The sequence below is a fragment of the Saimiri boliviensis genome, chromosome 8 (assembly GCF_048565385.1).
Source record: "Saimiri boliviensis isolate mSaiBol1 chromosome 8, mSaiBol1.pri, whole genome shotgun sequence".
NCBI lineage: Eukaryota > Metazoa > Chordata > Mammalia > Primates > Cebidae > Saimiri > Saimiri boliviensis.
In genome coordinates, this window is record NC_133456.1 from 107805301 (window position 1) to 107826514 (window position 21214).

Below are 21214 nucleotides of genomic sequence, written 5' to 3' on the forward strand. Positions count from 1 at the left end.
TTTTTTTTTTTAGACATGGTCTTGCTCTGTCACCCAGGCTGGAGTGCAGTGGCGCAGCCTTGGCTCACTGCAGCCTCTGCCTCCCAGGTTCAAGTGATTCTCCCACCTCAGTCCCCGAAGTAACTGGGATTACAGTTGTGCACCACCACACCTGGCTAGTTTTTGTAATTTTAGTAGAGATGGGGTTTTGCCGTGTTGTCTAGGCTGGTCTTGAACTCCTGACCTCAAGTGATCCACCCACCTTAGGCCCTCAAGTGTTGGGATTACAGGTGTGAACCACCACTCCCGGCCCTAAAAGAACATTTTAAAAAGGAAACACCCGCTCCACCGGCTGCCCCCGGCCTGCCCGTCATGTCTCATGAATGCAGCCTCCATTACACCCGCTTAGGGCTGCTCATTTACAGTAACAGATGTGTAGGCGTGTCGCTGAGTGCTCTGTGTGAACTGTGTAACTGAATCTTCACAATGCCTTTTGAGACAGACAGTGCTTTCTTTTTTGTTTTTTGAGAGTGAATTTTGTGTGAGTTTATATATAGTAATTAATTTGGAGGCCAAAGTGCTTTTTACCTTCAAATAAATCAAATAATACTATACCTAGGATTCCCCCTTATTCTAAAAATTTAATTAACAAGAAGCAGAAGAGTTTGAGGTATATACCAGCTGATTAACGTAGGGCCACAGGAGGCAAATTAACAGATGTTTTTCTGAATTCACAGCTTAAGTTCCACCTCTTACCTAAGTAAAATGTCAGGGACTCGTCTGAAGTCCTGAAGTGTGAGGACTAGTTAGAATAAAACTTCTATATGGAATTTAGGGGTAGTGTATTCAGTCAGGACAAATTCCACATAGACAAAACAGAGAACTTTCAAATGAAGATTTGATGGGTTCAGCCATTCCTGTGATCTCAGTAAGGAATTTTCCCTTGCTTATCAGGATGTTAATGGAAGATTTAATAATTATTTAAAAAAATAAATAAATGTGAAACCCAGAATGTCCTGCATTTTCTAAAAGGTGTTTTTTATTATTGTTATACTTTACGTCCTGGGATACATGTGCAGAACGTGCAGGTTTGTTACATAGGTATACGTGTGCCATGGTGGTTTGCTGCACCTATCAACAAGAGATAGATGCTGCTTTTTGTCCCTCTTTATCCAATGAGGAAGATGAGGCAAGGTCACATACCTAACGAATGGGCAGGCTATGGAGTGCCCTGGAAGGGGGTTCTCCTTGTACACTTGTCTGTGAGGTGTTCAATGGATGGATTCAAAGGAGTCTAGGGAGATACCGCTGCCTGGATTTTAAAATTTAATTAAACTCAGGCTTTGGAGATTGCAAAAACCCCTTAAACCTTAACACACACAAGAGTTGGAATGACTGCACAGCATAGTTCCACCAAGTAAAAATATTCAAAATAACGGAGGTCCTGGTAATGATCAAATTCAGTTCTGTGATAAGACCTCATTTTAGGACAGTTTCTGCGCCAGGACTAAAACTGGGCTCAAACCCAGCTCACTCTGGGACAGTATTTTGGGGTTTTGCCAAATGGAGAAAAAAGATACCAAATGCAGTTCCAGGTATTTGCAAATTCCTTCCTCTCTCTAAGATCCCATTTTCTCATTATAAACTGGAAATAATAGTACTGAGCTTGCATACAGATTGTAAGAGTATCTGGTGTTTTAAAAAAAATGAATGTGAAAGCGCTTTGAAACGAAGTTCGGAAATGCAAGATGAGCAGTTGCCACCAGGTGGCAGCCTTGGGCAGCGAATTAAATGAATGGGAAGGCTGAACCCACGAAATCACTCTCCAGCAGGACATGTAAAAAATTGCCCCAAAGCCTACTTGGGCAGACACCTACGAAAAAGCAGAGGAGTTGTTCAGTTCTGTCTTGTCCCAAATGCTGAGCTGGCACTGAAGGCTTCTGAACATCATGCATGCCGAGGACTTTGGGATTCAGAGAAAATTAAAAGGATGAATGTCAGAATTAAATACTACAGATTCAGTAAGTGGATGACGCCCTTGTAACCAGCCATACTTAGGACCAAGGTCCTGACAGCATCAGCCTACATGCTGAATGTCACCCCAGAACCCAGCTCCCCAGCTTTCTCTTCTCAAAATCTTTCTTTGGGCTTTGCACACAAATGACCAAGGGACAGCTTTTTTCCGTTTTTTTTTTTTTTTTTTTTTTTTTTTTTTGAGATGGAGTTTTGCTCTTGTTCCCCAGGCTGGAGTGCAATGGCCCGATCTCAGCTCATCGAATCCTCCACCTCCTGGGTTCAAGTGGTTCTCCTGCCTCAGCCTCCTGAATAGCTGGGATTACAGGCATGCGCATGCCCAGCTAATTTTGCATTTTTGGTAGAGATGGGGTTTCTCCATGTTGGTCAGGCTGGTCTTGAACTCCCAACCTCAGGTGATTCTCCCGCCTCCGCCTCCCAAAGTGCTGGGATTACAGGCGTGAGCCATCGTGCTCGGCCAACTTCTTTCAAGTTGATAAAGGAGACCAAGTTGCATCCCAAGGCCCCCATCTCCCTCCCGTGATCAAGAATAATATTTTCATTTGCACAAACTGGCATTTAAAGTTTATTTTTAAATGTTTTATATATATGATGATATTTGAGCCTCAGCATCTCTGCATGAGATAGAGTAAGAATCACTAGCTTTCCAGAGGAGCAAGTAGGTAGAGAGAAGCTAAGTGACTCAGAGACAAATAACTGGGGGGTGGTTGATAGCCTATGGATTGCCTGAGCCTCAAAGGTGGAGGTTGCGGTGAGCCCAGGACCCCAGATCTCATCACTGCATTCCAGCCTGGTGGACAGAGCGAGACCTTGTCTCAAAAAAAGATGGATGAAGGTTACGATGGATGTAGATTATAACCACCCACATTTTATTTCCTTTTCCATTTTCTCCACATGGTGATTGTACAGTTCTGGCTTAAAGCCACAGTCATGTTACCTGTGTCAATGTAAAGATCATGAAAGGCACTGCCGAGTGATTGAGAGTTCAGCTTTTGCTGTCGGGCAGAGCTGGGTTCTTTTCCCAGCCCTGTCTAAATGTGGAAACCGCCCCTAAAATCGCCAAGCTTCCTTTTCCTCTCTGATTGAGCAAGGATGTTATAAGGCTCTAACCACAACCTTCTTGGGAAGATTCGGTGAGATAAAGCATACAAAGTTCTTTGTCCCGTGCCAGGCATGTGATTAGCTAGTTGGATTTAGACCCGAGTTTTTTCTCTTGGCTGTGATTCACTTTGTGCCACCCACATAGCCCCCTGGTGCCTTTGGGGCCTTGGAGAGCCCAGAGAGTGGTGTTAGACTCAGATAACCCATCCCGATGCTGCTACCCGGAGACCTGGGTTTACCCAGCGTGGGTGTAACATCCACTCCCTCCCTGTCTCTTTGAGAATGGTTTCTACTGTATATTAAAATCTAAGTTGTCACTGGGTGTGGTGGCTCACGCCTGTAATCCCAGCACTTTGGGAGGCCGAGGAGGGCGGATCACCTGAGGTCAGGAGTTCAAGACCAGCCTAACCAACATGGAGAAACCCCATCTCTACTAAAAATACAAAATAAACCAGGCGTGGCGGCGCATGCCTATAATCCCAGCTACTCAGGAGGCTGAGGCAAGAGAATCACTTGAACCTGGGAGGCGGAGGTTGCAGTGAGCCGAGATCGGACCATTGCACTCCAGCCTGGGGAATAAGAGCAAAACTCCATCTCAAAAAAAAAATCTAAGTTATCCCGGTAGAATAAGTCTTTTTCTGCTTTCTCAAAGTTCAACGTTATTCACTGTTTAAAGTATGAATATTTGTTTCTATCAAAGTAATATACGTCATCAAAAAAGTCAAATGGTTCTGCAAGGCTTATGATGACCAACGGGCCTCCTCCCTGCACATCCTGCTCCTTGAAACAGTTTTAGCTGTTTCTTCTAGTATTTGCCTCCATACAGCTAAATAATCGCATAGGGCATTATTCCTTAATTTATTCATTTTTAGATTATTAAATTCCTGCTAAAATAGATGAAGATGGCCAGGCACAGTGGCTCACGCCTGTAATACCAGCACTTTGGGAGGCTGAGGCAAGAGGATCACTTGATCTGAGGAGTTTGAGACCAGCCTGGGCAACATAGTGAGATCCCGTCTCTACAAAAAAAAAAACACAAAAATTAGCCAGCTGTGGCAGCACATGCCTGTAGTCCCAGCTTCTCTGGAGGCTGAGGTGGGAGGATCACCTGAACCCCAAAGGTGGAGGTTGGAGTGAGCCCAGGAGCCCAGATCACACAATTGCACTCCAGCCTGGTGGACAGTGAGACCTTGCCTCAAAATAAATAAATACATGAATAAAATATGGAAGAAGATTACGATAGATGTAGATTACAACCACCCACATTTTATTTCCTTTTCTACTTTCTCAATATGATGATTGTATAATCCTGGCTTAAAGCCATGGTCATCAGCATGACGTTATCTTGAGTAATCAAGTAGTATCCTGTGGTCGCAGCTCCATTTTTCATTTTTAGACGAACGGTTGTTTTACCCAAAGGGAATACATTCCTTGCTTTCACTTGTTTAATTTCTACATACCCCTCACTTTTCTCCAAAAAGTTCCTGCAAATTCCCAGATGTCTGCCAGTATTAATTTCCAGCTACACCGGGTCGTTCTCATTCCTCTTTGGTTTGATTTTGGTTGCTGTGGCAGCTGCTACTGCTGCTGTTTTTCCAGGACCTCCCTCTTAGACTCCTCCAGCCTCCTGTTCCAATCTGGACTTGATGTCATGCACAGTCTCAACCCAGGATGCCCCATCCCCATCAGGGTCTGTCCTTCTCCCTTGCTCTGTATTGGGTCCTCTGTTTCCCAGATCCGGCGTCTTCCTGTTTTTGTTTGGTTTGCACCATTGTTTCACTGGAGAACATCCTGCAGTCAATCCAGAGAAAGTGAATATGGGAAGTAAAATGTTTGAGTCCTGGCGCATCTGAAAAAGTCTTTCTATCTTCATATCTAATGAATAGTTTGGATATAGAAATATACAAAAAAAAAGATTTCTCTTCAAATACCAAAGGCATTGCTCCAGAAAAGCCCACCATGCATTGGATGTGACACCCCCTCGTGAGCCCCAACAATGGGGTCCTTTCGGAGCTCCTTTTTGCTCCTTTTGATCCGAAATTTCAGAATGGGTGCCCTGATATGAGTCTTTGTAAATCCCCCATGCTCTGTGCTCAACGATGGGCACGTCTGGAGACGTGACGTGCGTTCTGTTTCCGTTGTGGGGTTCTTTTTGGATTGTTCCTTGGATATCTTCTCCTCTCTCATCTGTGTCTTCTCTTTCTGGAATTCCTATTTATCAAATGCTGGGCATGGCCTGCCGCTCTGATATCTGTCTCTCCAGCTGTCTCTGTCTTCTTTTTCTACTTTCTGGGAGGCTTTGTCAATATTTACTTTAATCTCTTCTCTGGACTTTCAAACCTTTACCATTATTTTTTTTTTTTTAATTTCCAAGAGTTTCTTCATATTATCTGATTTTTTTATATTATGCTATTATTATTTTAGGAACATATATCCTCTCTTATCACTCTGATAATATTATCATGTTATTGTGTTTCCTTCCAGCTCTTTCTTTTCCCGGTTATTGATGTTGGTCTCTCTTTCCTGGAGGAGGCTTCCTCAGTTGTCTGCTGGCCCTGGTCTGTCCTTTCATATTTAAGAGGGGGGCACTTAGACACTAAGCAGATGATCCAGTTTAGGGTGGGACGGTCTCCCGGTGGGTGTCCCTGTGACGTGACTCCCATCGCAAGCTGGTTCTTTCCATGGGGAACCCCGAATATCAGTGTCTCAGCGTCTGGACGTCTTTCCTCTCTGGCTCTCCATTCTCTCCAGAGAAGACCCTTCCCTTCCTGCCTGGGACACGGCCTCCCACACCCAGGGATCAGGAGGGAGCAGTCTCCACACGAGGTCTAGAAGGCCATGTAATTCCTGCACTTCCAGTCCACCTCGCCCCTGCTTCCTGTTCTTCTTCAGAGAACAAACCTCTCATCTCTTTAGTAGCAGAAAGGTGAGGAAAGGTGTTTGGCTTCGTTTTGCTGTTTTCGCCAAATTATGAGCACTGCCCTGCTACCTTCCTTTCTCTTTCCCAGCAGCGGGAGGTGTGGCCACAGCAGATACTTCTCCCCCTTTCTCTTCCCTTCCATCCCCCTGTTTTCTACAATAGATCAGGCAAATGCCGTCAAATGTATCCAAGTTACAGAAAATTCAGATGTGGACATGAGACAGCAGGGTTGCCATCGTGTGCTTCAGGTGGAGCAGGAGGAAATGCGAATGGGATTCCCACGTGGTCCAGCACTGTTTCTCATGCACTTGAACTCACTGACGGGACAGGTGGGTGATGGCGAGCACGTTGGCTAAGGCATGGATACAACTCATTTAGAAGTGTGTGTCCTGTCCCATGGGAAACTCCCACAGGAAGTCTGCCTGGAATGTTGTGTGTTCCCTGGGAAGAGACCGATGAGACGGCACAGCTCTCCCACCACGCCTTTCCATCTGGTCCTCTCCCTCTTCCAGTACGGCTTCCAACATCCAACTGAAGGCACCCATCCGTCAGCCCCTGCAGAAGGCAGGGGCCTTGTCCCATGAGACAGGAACGAGTCAGGGGACGTGGACCCTCAGCAATTCTCACACCTTCAGGCTGCAGGATTGAATCCTGCCTATTCTGGGTTCTGCACTGACAGAAGAAAATTACCCACCATCCAAAATTAGTCATCACCATGATGTCTGAAAGCTTTGCAAACATAGGTCATAAAATGACAGAGTCTGTTTCGTTTTTTTTAAAAGAAAGATTTTCACAAATTATACATCTTAAATTTAGAAGAGAAATCAGGAAATCCTATCACTAGCTCTCAATCTTATTCACACTCAAACCTTCAGAGAGAAAAGAAAATTGGCGCTCACGTTGAAAGACCTCTTCGGAGAAGTACTTTGATAGTTCCTGGGTGGAGGTTGGGTGGCGTGAGTGGCTGGCAGAATGACTGGATGTGCCATCAGTACCATCCGAAGGCCACCAGGCTGGCTAACGAGGAGAAAGGAGGGCTTCGTTGGCAGTATCAGTTTGCAAGCTGAGATGAGAAAGTCTCCAGGGTGGACTGAAGATGCTCCCTTTGAAGAGGGGAAGGGCAGGTCGGGTTTTATGCCTTTCGGTGTCTGTATTATGTAATAGAGTCATACGCATTCAGCAAGGTTGGGGAAAAGGTATCCGTAGTTAGGAAGGAGTGTCAAGTGTGTGTGCAGTAGGTAGACATATGTGACATATGTCCCATGTTCACTTTGGGTGGGGTTTTTGTTTGGGTTTTTGACATTTTTTTGTGGGTACCTAGTAGGTGTATATATTTATGGGGCACATGAGATATTTTGATTCAGGCATGCCATGTGTAATAACCACATCAGGGCAGATGGCGTGTCCACCCCCTCAAGCATTTATCCTTTGTGTTACAAACAATCCAATTCTTTTTTTTTTTTTTTTTTGAGACGGAGTTTCGCTCTTGTTACCCAGGCTGGAGTGCAATGGCGCGATCTCGGCTCACCGCAACCTCCGCCTCCTTGGCTCAGGCAATTCTCCTGCCTCAGCCTCCTAAGTAGCTGAGATTACAGGCACGCGCCACCACGCCCAGCTAATTTTTTGTATTTTTAGTAGAGACGGGGTTTCACCATGCTGACCAGGATGGTCTCGATCTCTCGACCTTGTGATCCACCCGCCTCGGCCTCCCAAAGTGCTGGGATTACAGGCTTGAGCCACCGCGCCCGGCCACAAACAATCCAATTCTATTAGTTATATTAAAATGTACATTTCAATCATTATTGACTACAGTCGCCCTGTTATGCTATCAAATACTAGGTCTTATTCTTTCTATTTTTTTAATTATACTTTAAGTTCTGGGGTACATGTGCATTTTTGCAATCTACCCATCTGGCAAAGGGCTAATATCCAGAATCTGCAAAGGACTTAAACAAATTTACAAGAAAAAAACAAATAACCCCATCAAAAAGTTGGGGAAGAATGTGAACAGACACTTCTCAAAAGAAGACATTTATGTAGCCAACAAACATATGGAAAAAAAAGCTCATCATCACTGGTCATTAGAGAAATGCAAATGAAAACCACATTGAGATACCGTTTCACGCCAGTTAGAATGGCGATCGTTAAAAAATCAGAAGATAACAGATGCTGGAGAGGATGTGGAGAAATAGGAACACTTTTACACTGTTGGTGGGAGTGTAAATTAGTTCAACCATTGTGAAAGACAGTGTGGCAATTCCTCAAGATCTAGAACTAGAAATACCATTTGACCCAGCAATCCCATTACTGGGTATATACCCAAAGGATTATAAATCATTCTATTATAAAGACACATGTACACATATGTTTATTGTGGCACTGTTCACAATAGCAAAGACTTGGAACCACACATTCTTTGTATTTTTTTGTACCCATTAACCATCCCCATCTCCCTGACCCCCACTACCCTTCCCAGCCTCTGGGAACCATCCTTCTATGCTCTGTCTCCATACATTCATTTGCTTGCATTTTTAGCTCCCACAAATAAGTGAGAAAATGTGAACCTGGTCTTTCTGTGCCTGGCCTACGCCTATGTCACTTAATAGTATGACGTCCAGGTCCTTCCTGGGGTGGCTTTTAGCATTAAAAAGAGGTGGAATGTGAGGCTCTTTACCTTACAAGCTGAACTATAGGACACAAAGACAGTTTGTGTGCAGCCTCTGTGCATGGCCGATACTGGCCTCAGGTCTGCAGTAGGTCCTCAGAAGAGAATATTGGTAAGGCCGCCCCTGTCAAGTCAGAGTCATAAAGGTCTGTGTCGTAAACCGGCATTGACAGCTCCTGTTGGTAGGGAGTTTAGCCACAGAAATTGAGAAATGCACTGGGACAGCTGGCCCTGAACCCTTGACCTGTAGGTAACTTAACCTTAGTGTCTGGTGTAGTTGATAAAGGGGCATCTATTTTGGTCTCTGAGATCACATCAGGAATTTAATATTTCACCTGTGTAACTTTACTCTGGCCTGAAGGGATTGGCTATGTGTTTGTTTTTTTGTTTTTTTTTTTTTAAATGGAGTCTCGCTCTGTCACCCAGGTTGGAGTGCAGCGGCGCGATCTCAGTGTACTGCGACCTCTGCCTCCCGGGTTCAAGCCATTCTCCTGCCTCAGCCTCCTGAGAAGCTGGGGCTGCAGGCACCCACCACCGTACCTGGCTAATTTGGATTTTTTGTGTGTGTTTTGCTGTGTTTTGTATTGTTAGAGATACGGTTTCACCATGTTGCCCGGGCTGGTCTCGAACTCCAAGGCTCCAGTGATCCTCCTTCCTTGGCCTCCTAAAGTGCTGAGATTACAGGTGTGAGCCACCGCACCCAGCTGGCCTTGCACTCTTTAAGTACATTCATCGTATTTCAATTACGCTTTGTCTAAGCACTAATCTTCCCCAGCAGTGATAACCAAAGAAACAGGACCATGATTGCCATCTGCAGGTGGACGGAAACATGCTTCTTTCACTGGAGGAGAAGTTGGTACCAGCATTTTTCTGAGTGGATTTTTAAGCTCATCATCCATGGCCTATCACTGTACTCGGCACATAGCTGATGCTCAGAAAATTATTTTTTAGTTGGTCCCTTTCCAATCCCGGGGAACAAGGATTTGCATATTTCCTGAGAAATCGCCAAGTTTTGTTGCCTACGTTGCACTGAGAACAAATCATGACGTAAAAGAAAAGGCTTAAAATTTCTGCTTATGGGGGCTCTTGGGAGGGTGCAGGTCTGGTCCAGATTGGTCTGGGAGCCTCTGCCAGCCAAGCGTGGTGGCTCATACCCATAATCCCAGTGCTTTAAGAGGCCAAGGCAATTGGCTTGAGGCCAGGAGTTTGAGACTAGCCTGGGCAACCTAGCAAGACCTAAACTCTACAAAAAAAAAAAAACTTATATTTTTTGATGGAGTTTCGCTGTCTTGTTGCCCAGGCTAGAGCACAATAGCACAATCTGGGCTCATCACAACATTTACCTCCCAGGTTCAAGTGATTCTCCTGCCTCAGCCTCCCGAGTAGCTAGGATTACAGGCATGCACCACCACACCTGGCTAATTTTGTATTTTCAGTAGGGACAGGCTTTCTCCATGTTGGTCAGGCTGGTCTCAAACCCCCGACCTCAGGTGATCCTCCCACCTCAGCCTCCCAGAGTGCTGGGATCACAGGCATGAGCCACCACACCCAGCCTAAAAAAATTTTTTTTTTATTTAATTAGCCAGGCATGGTGGCACACACCTGTAGTCCCAACCACTTAGGAAACTGAGATGGGAGGAACACTTGAGCCCATGAGTTCTAGGCTACAGTGAGCTAGGATCACACTAGGGCGCCCTCCAGCCTGGATGACGGACAGAGACTTAAAAAAAAAAAAAAAAGAGTAGTTTAAGTAAGCATCCTTGGACCACATGTACAGTTTAGGTCTAAATGCTGTCATTCTTGTTGATATTAAAATAAATGGTCTTTATTCAGTATCTTCAACATGCTTTGCTGATGCTCAGATGACATCATCTCATCTGTAGGTGGGAGAACCAAGCCAAAAGCCAGAATCACATTCTACAGGGCCACATAAATATCAGCCTCACACTTCCAGAGCTCTCGTCCTTACCTCTTAATCTGATGGATGCAGGTTTAGCACATGCCCTTGGAGGCCAGAGTGGGAGTGAGAGAAGGAAAGACAGACAGACACCTTCTTTTTCAACTTTGAAGAATCAAACTTACATGGATCTGTCACCTTGGCTGTGCCCATGACCTCTAAAACAGTGATCCCAGGCCAGGCACAGTAGCCCACACCTGTAATTCCAGCGTTTTGGGAGGCCAAGGTAGGAGGATTACTTGAGCCCAGGAGTTCAAGACCAGCCTGAGAAACATAGTGAGACAACCTCTACAAAAAAATTAAATTCACTTAGGCATGGTGGTGTGTGCCTGCGGTCCCAGCTACCCAGGAGGCTGAAGCAGGAGAATGACTTGAGCCCAGAAGTTCGAGGCTGCAGCAAATTATGATGGTGCCACTGCACTCCATACTGGGCAACAAGACCTCGTCTCAACAAAAATAAATAAAAGTCGTTTTTTTACAAATAGAAATTAATAAAAGAGCAATTCCTTGAGATCCTGTCAGGGGCTGTATGCGGTAGAGTGGACAGCATGAGAAATCAGTGGGTCAGAATTACGGTCGCGGCTGAGCGTGAGCACCATTCACCTCTCGGATCATTAGACAAACATGAGGTGACTTGATGCTGAAAAACTGGCAGAGGGCTAAGAATGAGGAATTGTGCAAGATCGCATCAGTCTCATCCTGCACCACAGCCCCTGTTTGCCCCAGGGGCAGCTCTGCATAGTCATGATGAGTTGTGCAATGAGGGACAGAGCCGCAAGAAGAGAGCGAGTTGGGCTAAATATGGGCGTTGTGTCCCGCTTTCATGACATACAGTGTATTAGTCAGAGCAACAGAACCAATCGGATATATATAGATACACAGAAAGACTTATTATGAGGAGTTGGCTCACAAGATCATGGGGGCTGAGAAATCCCACAGTCTGCTGTCTGCAGTGTAGATCTGCGAAAGCCAGGGGTGTCAGTCCACTGGCTGAGTCCAAAGGCCTGAGAACTGGGGAACCAATGGTGTAAGTCTCAGTCCAAGGACAAGAGAAGATGAGGTGTGATTTCCCAGCTCAAAAAGCGAGGGACAAAAAGAAAGAAAAATGAAAAAAGGGGGCGAGCTCCTTCATCCTCCTTCTTTTGTTCTATTCAAGCCTTCAAAGATTGGGTGATATCCACCCACACTGGGGAGGGTGGCCTGTTGAGTCTGCCGATTCAGATGCTGATCTCATCCAGAAACACTCCAATAGACACAGCCAGAAACTGTTTAATCTGGGCAACCTGGGGCCGGGCACAGTGGCTCACACCTGTAATCCCAGCATTTTGGGAGGCCAAGGTGGGCGGATCACTTGAGCTCAGGAGTTCAAAACCAGCGTGGGCAACATGGTGAAACCCCCATCTCTACTAAAAATACAAACAACTAGCCAGTTGTGGTGGTAGGCACCTGTAATCCCAGCTACTCAGGAAGCTGAGGCACGAGAATCGCTAGAACCCAGGAGGTGGAGGTTGCAGTCAGCTGAGATGGTGTCACTGTACTCCAGCCTGGGCGACAGAGCAAGACTCTGTCTCAAAAATAAATGAATGAATGAATGAATGAATGATTTGAGAAACGCTTAACCTGTCAAGTTGACACATAAAATACACCATAACAGACATGGTAACCAGTACACACACACACACACACACACACACACACACACACACACACACAAACTACCCATCTATTTTAAAAGAAAATGTTAGTAAAGATTCCTATAAATGCTAAGACATACTGAAGAACAAAGACAAAACTGTGGAGTTCAGATTATCTACAGACAGTTGTCAGCAGAAATAAATAATATAGACCTAATACTTGTAGTGTATTTTAGTTTCCAGATCACTTCGCCATTTATCCCTCCCCAAACCCAGTAAAATAATTGGAAAAGAAATTGTTATCCCCATTTTACTGATAAGGAAAAACAATCTCAAGGTCAGGTAGTTTAGCCCATGTCCCCAAGGCATTGGGTAGTTAATACCAGAATACCGGACTTTCAGGGAACAGTAGAAATAATCTTCAATAGAATGCCGTGACACTATAATCTTTAAATGTTTCGTGGGTAAGAATAAGCGTGGTGTTAACTGGTGAGAATTCATTAGGAAAAGGCTTGGGCCAGCCCTGCCAGTGCTTCTGAGTGGATTTTGCAAGGATCGTCCTCGTCAAAATCTTCTCAACCTACCATATGGTTGTCAATTACATTTTCTCATGGAATTATCTCATTCATCTTACATGAGAGTTGGAATTCCTGCAATTCCGGACCGTGGTGGGCTGCTTTTCATTAAGATTCTTGGTTAAGTGTAAAGACCACCACCAAGTTCCTCTGAGCAAAGAGGCCCTCCGGCTCTCAGGCCTCTTGGAGAACATCTGTAACACCTGCCATTTGGGGTTCCTATGGGGCTACTTGTTAGAAACACTTGGAGACCCTTGGATGAAAATCTTTCTGAGAATATTGTTAGCCATGGTACTGCTGACAAATGACCTCAGGCCTCTTCCTTCAGCAGTTCAGTCACCTGGGATAAAACCACATGACGTGGGAGGAAGTGGGGCCGCCCTTCCCACCCCGACTCAGAGCACACCCGCACGCGCGCACACACACTCCTGCAGATGGCCACAGTTTGTCTTTCCATACTATTTCTCAAAAGATCAAAGGAAGCAGCATGCGTTATTCAGTAGTAAGGAAAGCAGATGCCCAAAGTGTACACCCAGTGGCCACAGTCACCAGAAGACGTTGCATTCCCTCCTGCCAGCATCACCCTGGGCTTCTCCAGAGTCTCAAGGTAAAGTTATTCCCTGCCCACCAGACGGCACAAGATTCCCAGGCAAGGTTCCAGCTCAGTGGAGGACCCTGCAGAAACCCCTCCGGTGGCTGTATGAGCACTGGGGGGCTTCACCACAGGGCTGTGGATTGCATAAGCACAGAGGAATGTCACACCTCAGCCCCTGCACAAGGCCAGATGGAAGCCACCCTCAAGTTCCTAGAAGCCTCTTCTGCTCCTCCCATGACCCCATTTTGTCCTTAGTTAAGGGGAAACCCCAGAGCCCCTGGAAAGAACGGGATTTTTCACACCCTCTTTGTGGTCTCCTTCAGTGTAGTTCCTCTGCTTGAGCAGAAACCCATGAAAGAAGCCACCTCTGGCCAGACGTGGGGGTTCATGCACTTTGGGAGGCCGAGGTGGATGGATCACTCGAGATCAGGAGTTTGAGACCAGCCTGGCCAACATGGTGAAACCCCATCTCTATTAAAGATACAAAAATTAGCCAGGCATGGTGACACACACCTGTAAGCCTAGCTACTTGGGAGGCTGTGGCATGAGAATTGCTTGAACCCAGAAGGCAGAGGTTGCAGTGAGCTGAGATGGTACCACTGCACTCCATCCTGGGTGACACAGTGAAATCCTGTCTCAAAAAATAAAATAAAAAGCCACCTCTGGACTGCTGCTGGAGAAGTCAGATAAGGAAAAGGGAGAGTCTTTTTTTTTTTTTTTTTTTTTTTTTTGAGACAGAGTCTTGCTCTGTCACCAGGCTGGAGTGTAGTGATAGGACCTCAACCACTGCAGCCTCCACATCCCAGTTTCAAGCAATTCTCCTGCCTCAGCCTCCCGAGTAGCTGTGACTACAGGCGCGCACCACCATGCCTAGCTAATGTTTGTATTTTTAGTAGAAACAAGGTTTCTTCACGTTGGCCAGGTTAGTCTCCATCTCTTGACCTTGTAATCCACCCGCCTCAGCCTCCCAAAGTGCTAGGATTACAGGCATGAGCCACCATGCCCGGCTGGGAGAGTCATTTATTTAATATGGGAGCACATTTCTTCTAGGAAGACCCTTGAAAACATCTAATAACTCCTCTGTGTGGAACGTGGCTTTCAGGTTTTGGAGTACCATGGGAAATTTGCAGAGTGAGCTGAAACCTAAAGCTCTGCTCCATCATGGTAGAATCTTAAGGATAAAGTCACCTGGAAGGGCAAGGTGTACAAGGGGGGAAAAAACTGTCATGAACAAGTGAGACGGGGGAATTGGGCAAAGACTGCCAGGATATGTCTTCCTGCCACGCTAGACTGTTCCTATCCACACCCTTTCCATCTTTGTGGCGTCCTCTGAGAACATCCAATGAAATGATCCTTAAACTCAATGCGTGTTAAATAGGAGAGGTCCGAAGTAATCACGCAGCTCTTCCCAACAGATTTTGTAAGCATGGGCAGTTCTGGGGCACTTCATTCTTTAGTGATTTTCCCTCTCACTGGCCACATTTCAGCTCTCCCTGCTTTTTATATCTTCACTGGGAGATGGCCAAGTTCAGACTTTTCACCTGAAAAGTCACCACAGTAAAGGTACCAGTTCTCACTTACCCTGAGAACAACTGTGGTGAGAGAGAGCTTGGCTCAATCAGGTTAGATGTTTAACGGTGCGTTTAGTAGCTTTCCTGTGGATAACAGTTACGTTACAGTTAATGTTCACCAAAGACAGTCTCCTGGAACCGCATAATGGACTGTGTAAAATAAAATAAAAGACCTTTCTTTGTTTCCCCCACCTCTACGCAGGTATAGACATTTTCATTTACCAGATGAATCAAATGGCAAACTGAAAGCGACATTCGCACTTAAAAGCGTTATTTTCTGATGGCTGGTTTTGAGTTGCGCATCAGATAAGCCTCTCAGCAGACGTTAAATATTAGCCCGCAGTTGACCGTTGGCTGCAACGTAGGTGTAAATGTTTGACAGAAAGCGTATATACAGCAGTACATTAACAAGTGCACTCGAAGGCATTCAGGTGGGAATGGAAACGAACATAGTGGAGTAGAAACCCTCTATTGTGGAAACCCTGGACAGTGTTTCTGTGAAGCCATTTGTACACTGTTAAATGATTTACATTCTGATGGGACCTGCTAATCCCAGAACTGCAATTCCAAACATTCTTCCGCATCCCAGCACTGACAGTCTCTATCAATTCCAGGCACCATAAAGCTCTTTCAGCTGGTTAAATGTAAGAAATTATTGTCCCCAATTTCTTCCTTAGGCTTTCATGAGTTCTTTTTTTTTTTTTGAGTTGGAGTTTTGCTCTTGTTGCCCAGGCTGGAGTGCAATGGTGTGATCTTGGCTCACTGCAACCTCCGCCTCCCAGGTTCAAGCAATTCTCCTGCCTCAGCCTCCCAAGTAGCTGAGATTACAGGCATGTACTATCACACCCAACTAATTTTGTATTTTTAGTAGAGATGGGGTTTCACCATGTGGTCAGGCTGGTCTGGAACTCCGGACCTCAGGTGATCCGCCCACCTCTCCTCAGGTGACCCACCCACCTTGGCCTCCCAAAGTGCTGGGATTACAGGAGTGAGCCACCGCGCCTGGCCTCATGAGTTTTTTTTTAATCCACACTTGTAAGGTGGTTCCAGAGCAAATACTAGTATCCATCTTTGAAATTCTCAGGCCTGAAAGAGCCTGAATGATATATATCTCTCCTTCAAAAGATTCGGGTGTGCTTGAATGCATTGTTTTAAATTGCAGGAGCCAATTCTGGACCTCTCAAAAAATAATTAGAAAATCCATGAATCAGAGTCTGGCTTGTAATGCCAGTGAAAAGAAACTCTTGTTAAGCAAACTCGGATTATAGTTATTGTTCTGAGAGTATGTTGGCTGCAACAGAGTCTCTATTGATTTGGGGGGAAACGTAAGTCATAGGGGAGGTCACATACTGGACAAGTAGTTGGGGGTTTGTTCCCAGTCCCTTAAGTGCCATTAAGGCTCTGTGGTTTTGCAAAGTCCCTCAATGTTTTTAGATTCCATTCTCAGTAAAAGCACAGGGTCAGGCTGGCTGGTCTCTAAATCTCTCTTACCTCTAACTTTCTGTCATCCAGTCAGCCATTATGGGATCTAATGATATTAGGGAAAGAAAAATAAAGTTGGACATTTCAACTCAAGCTTGACACCAGAAATATATCAATTAAGTTGTGTATTATTCTGTCATGCTGATAAACTCCAGGCTTCTCTTTGTCTTTAACACGTGAACTATGTATAATGAGAGAGTATTGTGCACTTAGAAGTTTATTAAGAAGGTAGATCGTGTTTTCATGTTTAGTGGGTCTGTTGGTGGTTTTGGTTTTTGTTTTTGTTTTTCTCTTGAGGCAGGTCTTTCTCTGTCACCAGGCTGGAGTGTAGTGGCATCATTATGGCTCTCTGTAGCCTCAATATCCCCAGGCTCAGGTGATCCTCCCACCTCAGCCTCCCAAGTAGCTGGGACTACAGGCATCACCCCGCCAGGCTGATTTTTATATTTTTAGTGAAAATGATGTTTCACCATGTTGGCCAGGCTGGCCTCAAACTCCTGGGCACAAGTGATCCATCTACCGTGACCTCCCAAAGTGATGGGATTACAGGCATGAGCCACCACACCCAGTTAAGTGTTTTTACCATACACCCCACCCCCCACCACACACACACACACACACACACACACACACATACACACACACGGAAATCTTTGGATGTGATGGATATGTTTATTTATTACCTTGATTGTGATAGTGGTATCATGGGTATATGCATCTGTCCAAACACATAAAACTGTTTACATAGGCAGTTTTTGAGGTGTTTCAGTAATACTTCAATAAAGTTGGTTTGGCTGGGCACAGTGGCTCACACCCGTAATCATCCCAGTGCTTTGGGAGGCCAAGGGAGGCAGATCACCTGAGGCCAGGAGTTCGAGACCAGCCTGGCCAACCTGTTGAAACCCTGTCTCTACTAAATACAGAAAAATTAGCCGGATGTTACGGTGTGCACCTATAGTCCTAGCTATTCAGGAGGCTGAGGCAGGAGAATCACTTGAATCTGGAAGGTGGGTTGCAGTGAGCCAAGATCGCACCACTGTACTCCAGCCTAGGCAACACTGCGAGACTCTGTCGCAAAAAGAAAAGAAAAGAAAAAAGTTGTTTGAAAAGATATGACCTATAAATATTCTGAAATACATATTTCAAAAATATAAATATAGAGAGAGAGAAAGAATATTTTTCAGAAACCAAGGAGAGGTTTAAGTGCTTTTAAGACCAAGTCTGTAGGTCACAATTAAGTATTTGGGGGAAGAACTAATAGGTAGAAACTTTTTTTTTTTTTTTTTTTTTTGAGGCTGAGTCTCATTCTGTTGCCCAGGCTGGCGTATAGTAGCGTGATCTCAATCCGCTGCAAACTCCAACTCCCTGGTTCAAGTGATTCTCCTGCCTCAACCTCCAAAGTAGCTGGGATTACAGGCATGTGCCACTGTGCCCAGCTGATTTTTATATTTTTAGTAGAGACGGGGTTTCTCCATGTTGGCCAGGATGGTCTTGATCTCTTGACCTTGTGATCTGCCCACCTTGACCTCCCAAAGTGCTGGGATGCCAGGCCTGAGTCACTGTGCCCGGACAATATTTTTAAACTTACCCTCTGTAACAGTGCTGACCAGTAGAACTTTCTACAGTGATAGAAATGTTCTGTATCTGAGCTGACAGCACAGTAGTCACTAACAACACTGAACTACTGAGCACATGAAAGAAATGTGACTAGTATCACCAAGAAACTATTTTTTTACATTTTATTTAATTTTAAAGAGCCACAATCCCACTATCACATTTCCTAAAAAAAAAAAAAAAAAAAAAAAAGCCTTTCAATAAAGCCTTTCTTTCAATAAAGTTCTGAAGTTTAGTTTATAAAGAAAATGCCTTTGCTTGTCAAGCATTCCTATTTCTGTGATTAATAACACGAACAAACAGATTTGTAAAATGGTGGGGCCTAGTCCACCTCTTAATTTCTTGGAAGACTTAAAGGTGAGGCCTTTGAGATAACCGTGCAGGCCCAGGGCCGCTAGTCTGTCCCAGCTTAGAGCAGTAAAGAGGATGTGGGGAGCGTTTAGGACTGAATAAGGTCTCAGAGACTCAAGATGCTCTGTGAATATTGGAGATTCTGAGAAATTCCTCAGAAAAGGGGACTTTTTTTTTTTTTTTTTTTTTTTTTTGAGCCAAGGTCTCACACCATTACCCAAGCTGGAGTGCATTGGTGCTATCACAGCTCTCTACAACCTCGACCTCTGAGGCTAAGAAATCCTCCCACCTCAGCCTCCAAAACAGCTGCGTCTACAGGTGTGCACCAGCCTGCCTGGCTCATTTGTTCATTTTCTGTACAGACGGGATCTCATGATGTTGCCCAGGCTGGTCTCAAACTCCTGGGCTCGAGTTATCCACCCAAGGAAGAGCTGTCATTTTAAAAGAAGAAAAAAGTGGTTGTTCAATACCAAACCTCTCTTCCTTTGTTGCTTTTTCCTTTCAGGAGCTCATTGACGTTGACAGTGAAGTGGTGTTTGAATTAGCTTCCTATATTTTACAGGTGAGTTGTTGTTCTGCTCCTCTTCATGTCCCAGAGCCATACGTAGAAGAAAAGAAATAAGACTTACAGGGCATGGGCATTAGCCGTATCCACCCACTGCTTGTCATCTCACCTTTCTTTAGCCACAAGCTACAAAGAGCCATAGAGACACGGGTGGATACCATAGCAATAAATGGGGGTTTGTAGTGTTTCAAAATGTTAAGACAGCAAATCCCTGTAAAGCAAAGTTGTGTGTTTAACCTGAGCCTGGGAGAAACTGAGATCATATACTGGCCCCATTTTCTTTGGTATTGTCACCCTGGAGAAAGCCAAGCAAATAGAGTTAGTTGCCAAAAAATCATATTCTGCCCACTTGAAAGACAAGGAAAAGCTCTTTTTAGGTTTTGAAAAAAAAAAAATGTGTGTTACAGAGTATTAGCTTAATAATGACAAGATCAGTGAAAATGATAACATTTCTTTATTCCTTTAACAAGTATTTATTGAGCAACTGCTATGTTCAAGGCATTGTCCTGGATTTGCTAAAGTTTCCCTGGTCTCTACCTCCAGAGTCTTCAGCATAATTTGGAACTAGCATAAAATACAAAGCAAAACAAAAAGCAACCCTAGAAATGGACAGTTCTATCCAGAGACATGTTCATATTTAGAATGTTTAAACTAGAACATGTTATACCCAGGCTTAGAGGTGGAGATGTGCATTTTGTTATTATGAATCACTGTCTTTGTGTACAACTTTCTAGAGTTTAATTTCATGTTTCATATTCAAATGGCAAAGGTATACATTCCATTTTAATTGTATTCCTGCAGCAAATAGGATGATAGCTGCAGGAAGCTGAACTCATTCAGTAGAGAAACTGTCATGATTATAGAATGTACTTTAAAGCATCTAACACTGGCTTAGTGTGTTTTGCTGATGTTGAATTTTCTCTTCTACAGGAGGCAAAGGGAGACTTTTCTAGGTAAGTTTACTTTTTTTTTCTGGTTTAAAATGTAAGCCTTTGCTTCTCTATTAAAAGAAACTATTCAGCCTGTCCTTTTTAGGTGGACAGTTTATTAATGTTACATGTTAATAATGAGATCTAACACTCAACTTGCCAATTGAAACAGAACAGGCAGAGAAAACACAGTAATAGTAAGGGAGATACTCTCCACTACATGCAAAGCCCAGAGTTTGCTGGAAAGCTGACATTCGGGCCCAGTCACACGCCCATTGTCCTGAGGTTGAACAGGCTACTCAAATGTCTCGTGGAGGCTTGAATCACCACTGTGGCATGACTATGGTTGCAGCTAACCCAACAGTTTTAACAAATATGTGGACGTCTTTTTTCTCTCAGTGTAGTCCCTGCCCCTCAAGGGACAAAATGTCTTACGGGAAAATTTCATTCATGAAAGTATGACAACATAAAAGCATCCCACCTCTACTTTCCTTGCGTCTTAGGATATAGTGTTGGAGAAAATATAAGCAGACAACTCTGGGAATCTGTAAATGGTGTTAATAACCCTGTAAAATGGCAAACTTGTCATTTATTTCATTCTTCACCATGTGTTGATCGCTGAAATTGTCCTGAAATCTCTCGTGATCATCACCAGATCCTGCACAGAGCAGACGGTGTAGCCAGCCACTAGCAGGACTGTCTGCTCAAAGACAGATATTGTTCTTGGGATTCTGTTTGATCAAGGTTTAGAGAAAAAAAGAGTGAACTGCGTGAATAGGAAAGGAAAGCATCAAGGCATAAGGTTCTGGCCCATCAACAGGAAATTAGCAAATTAGTGGTAAAAGGAAACACAAATCATATCTCTACCCCATCTAAGAACCTGTCTGTTTCCCCATGCTTTGAGGGATTTCACCTGTAAATGCAGCAAAAACTGCTTCTGTTTGTGGCCACCTGTACTTGGCTGTCTTTGTCACTGGATTTTCAGGTCTCAAGTGCTTTCTTCTTGCTCTCCTTGTACATTTCTCAGGCTTTCTTTTTATTATTATTGTTTTTTAAATTTTTTTCAGAGACAGAGTTTCCTTCTTTTACCCAGGCTAGAGTACAGTGATGCAATCATAACTCACTATAACCTCCAACTGCTGGGCTCAAGTGATCCTCCTGCATCAGCCTCCCGAGTAGGTGGGACTACAGGCATGAGTCACTGCACCGGGCTAGTTCTTTTATTTTTTTGTAGAGACGGGG

General features: G+C 44.5%; 1 protein-coding gene across 13 annotated transcripts in view; it reads left to right on the forward strand.

The window, feature by feature from the left end:
* Positions 1–21214, forward strand: part of FRMD4A (FERM domain containing 4A) — a 682989-nt gene that overhangs the window by 538136 nt on the left and 123639 nt on the right. For all 13 annotated transcript variants that reach the window (XM_074405013.1, XM_074405018.1, XM_074405014.1 and 10 more), the window contains 2 exons: positions 18984–19040; positions 19974–19996. In XM_074405013.1, the coding sequence (XP_074261114.1) occupies positions 18984–19040; positions 19974–19996 (80 nt within the window). The remainder of the gene's footprint in view (positions 1–18983; positions 19041–19973; positions 19997–21214) is intronic.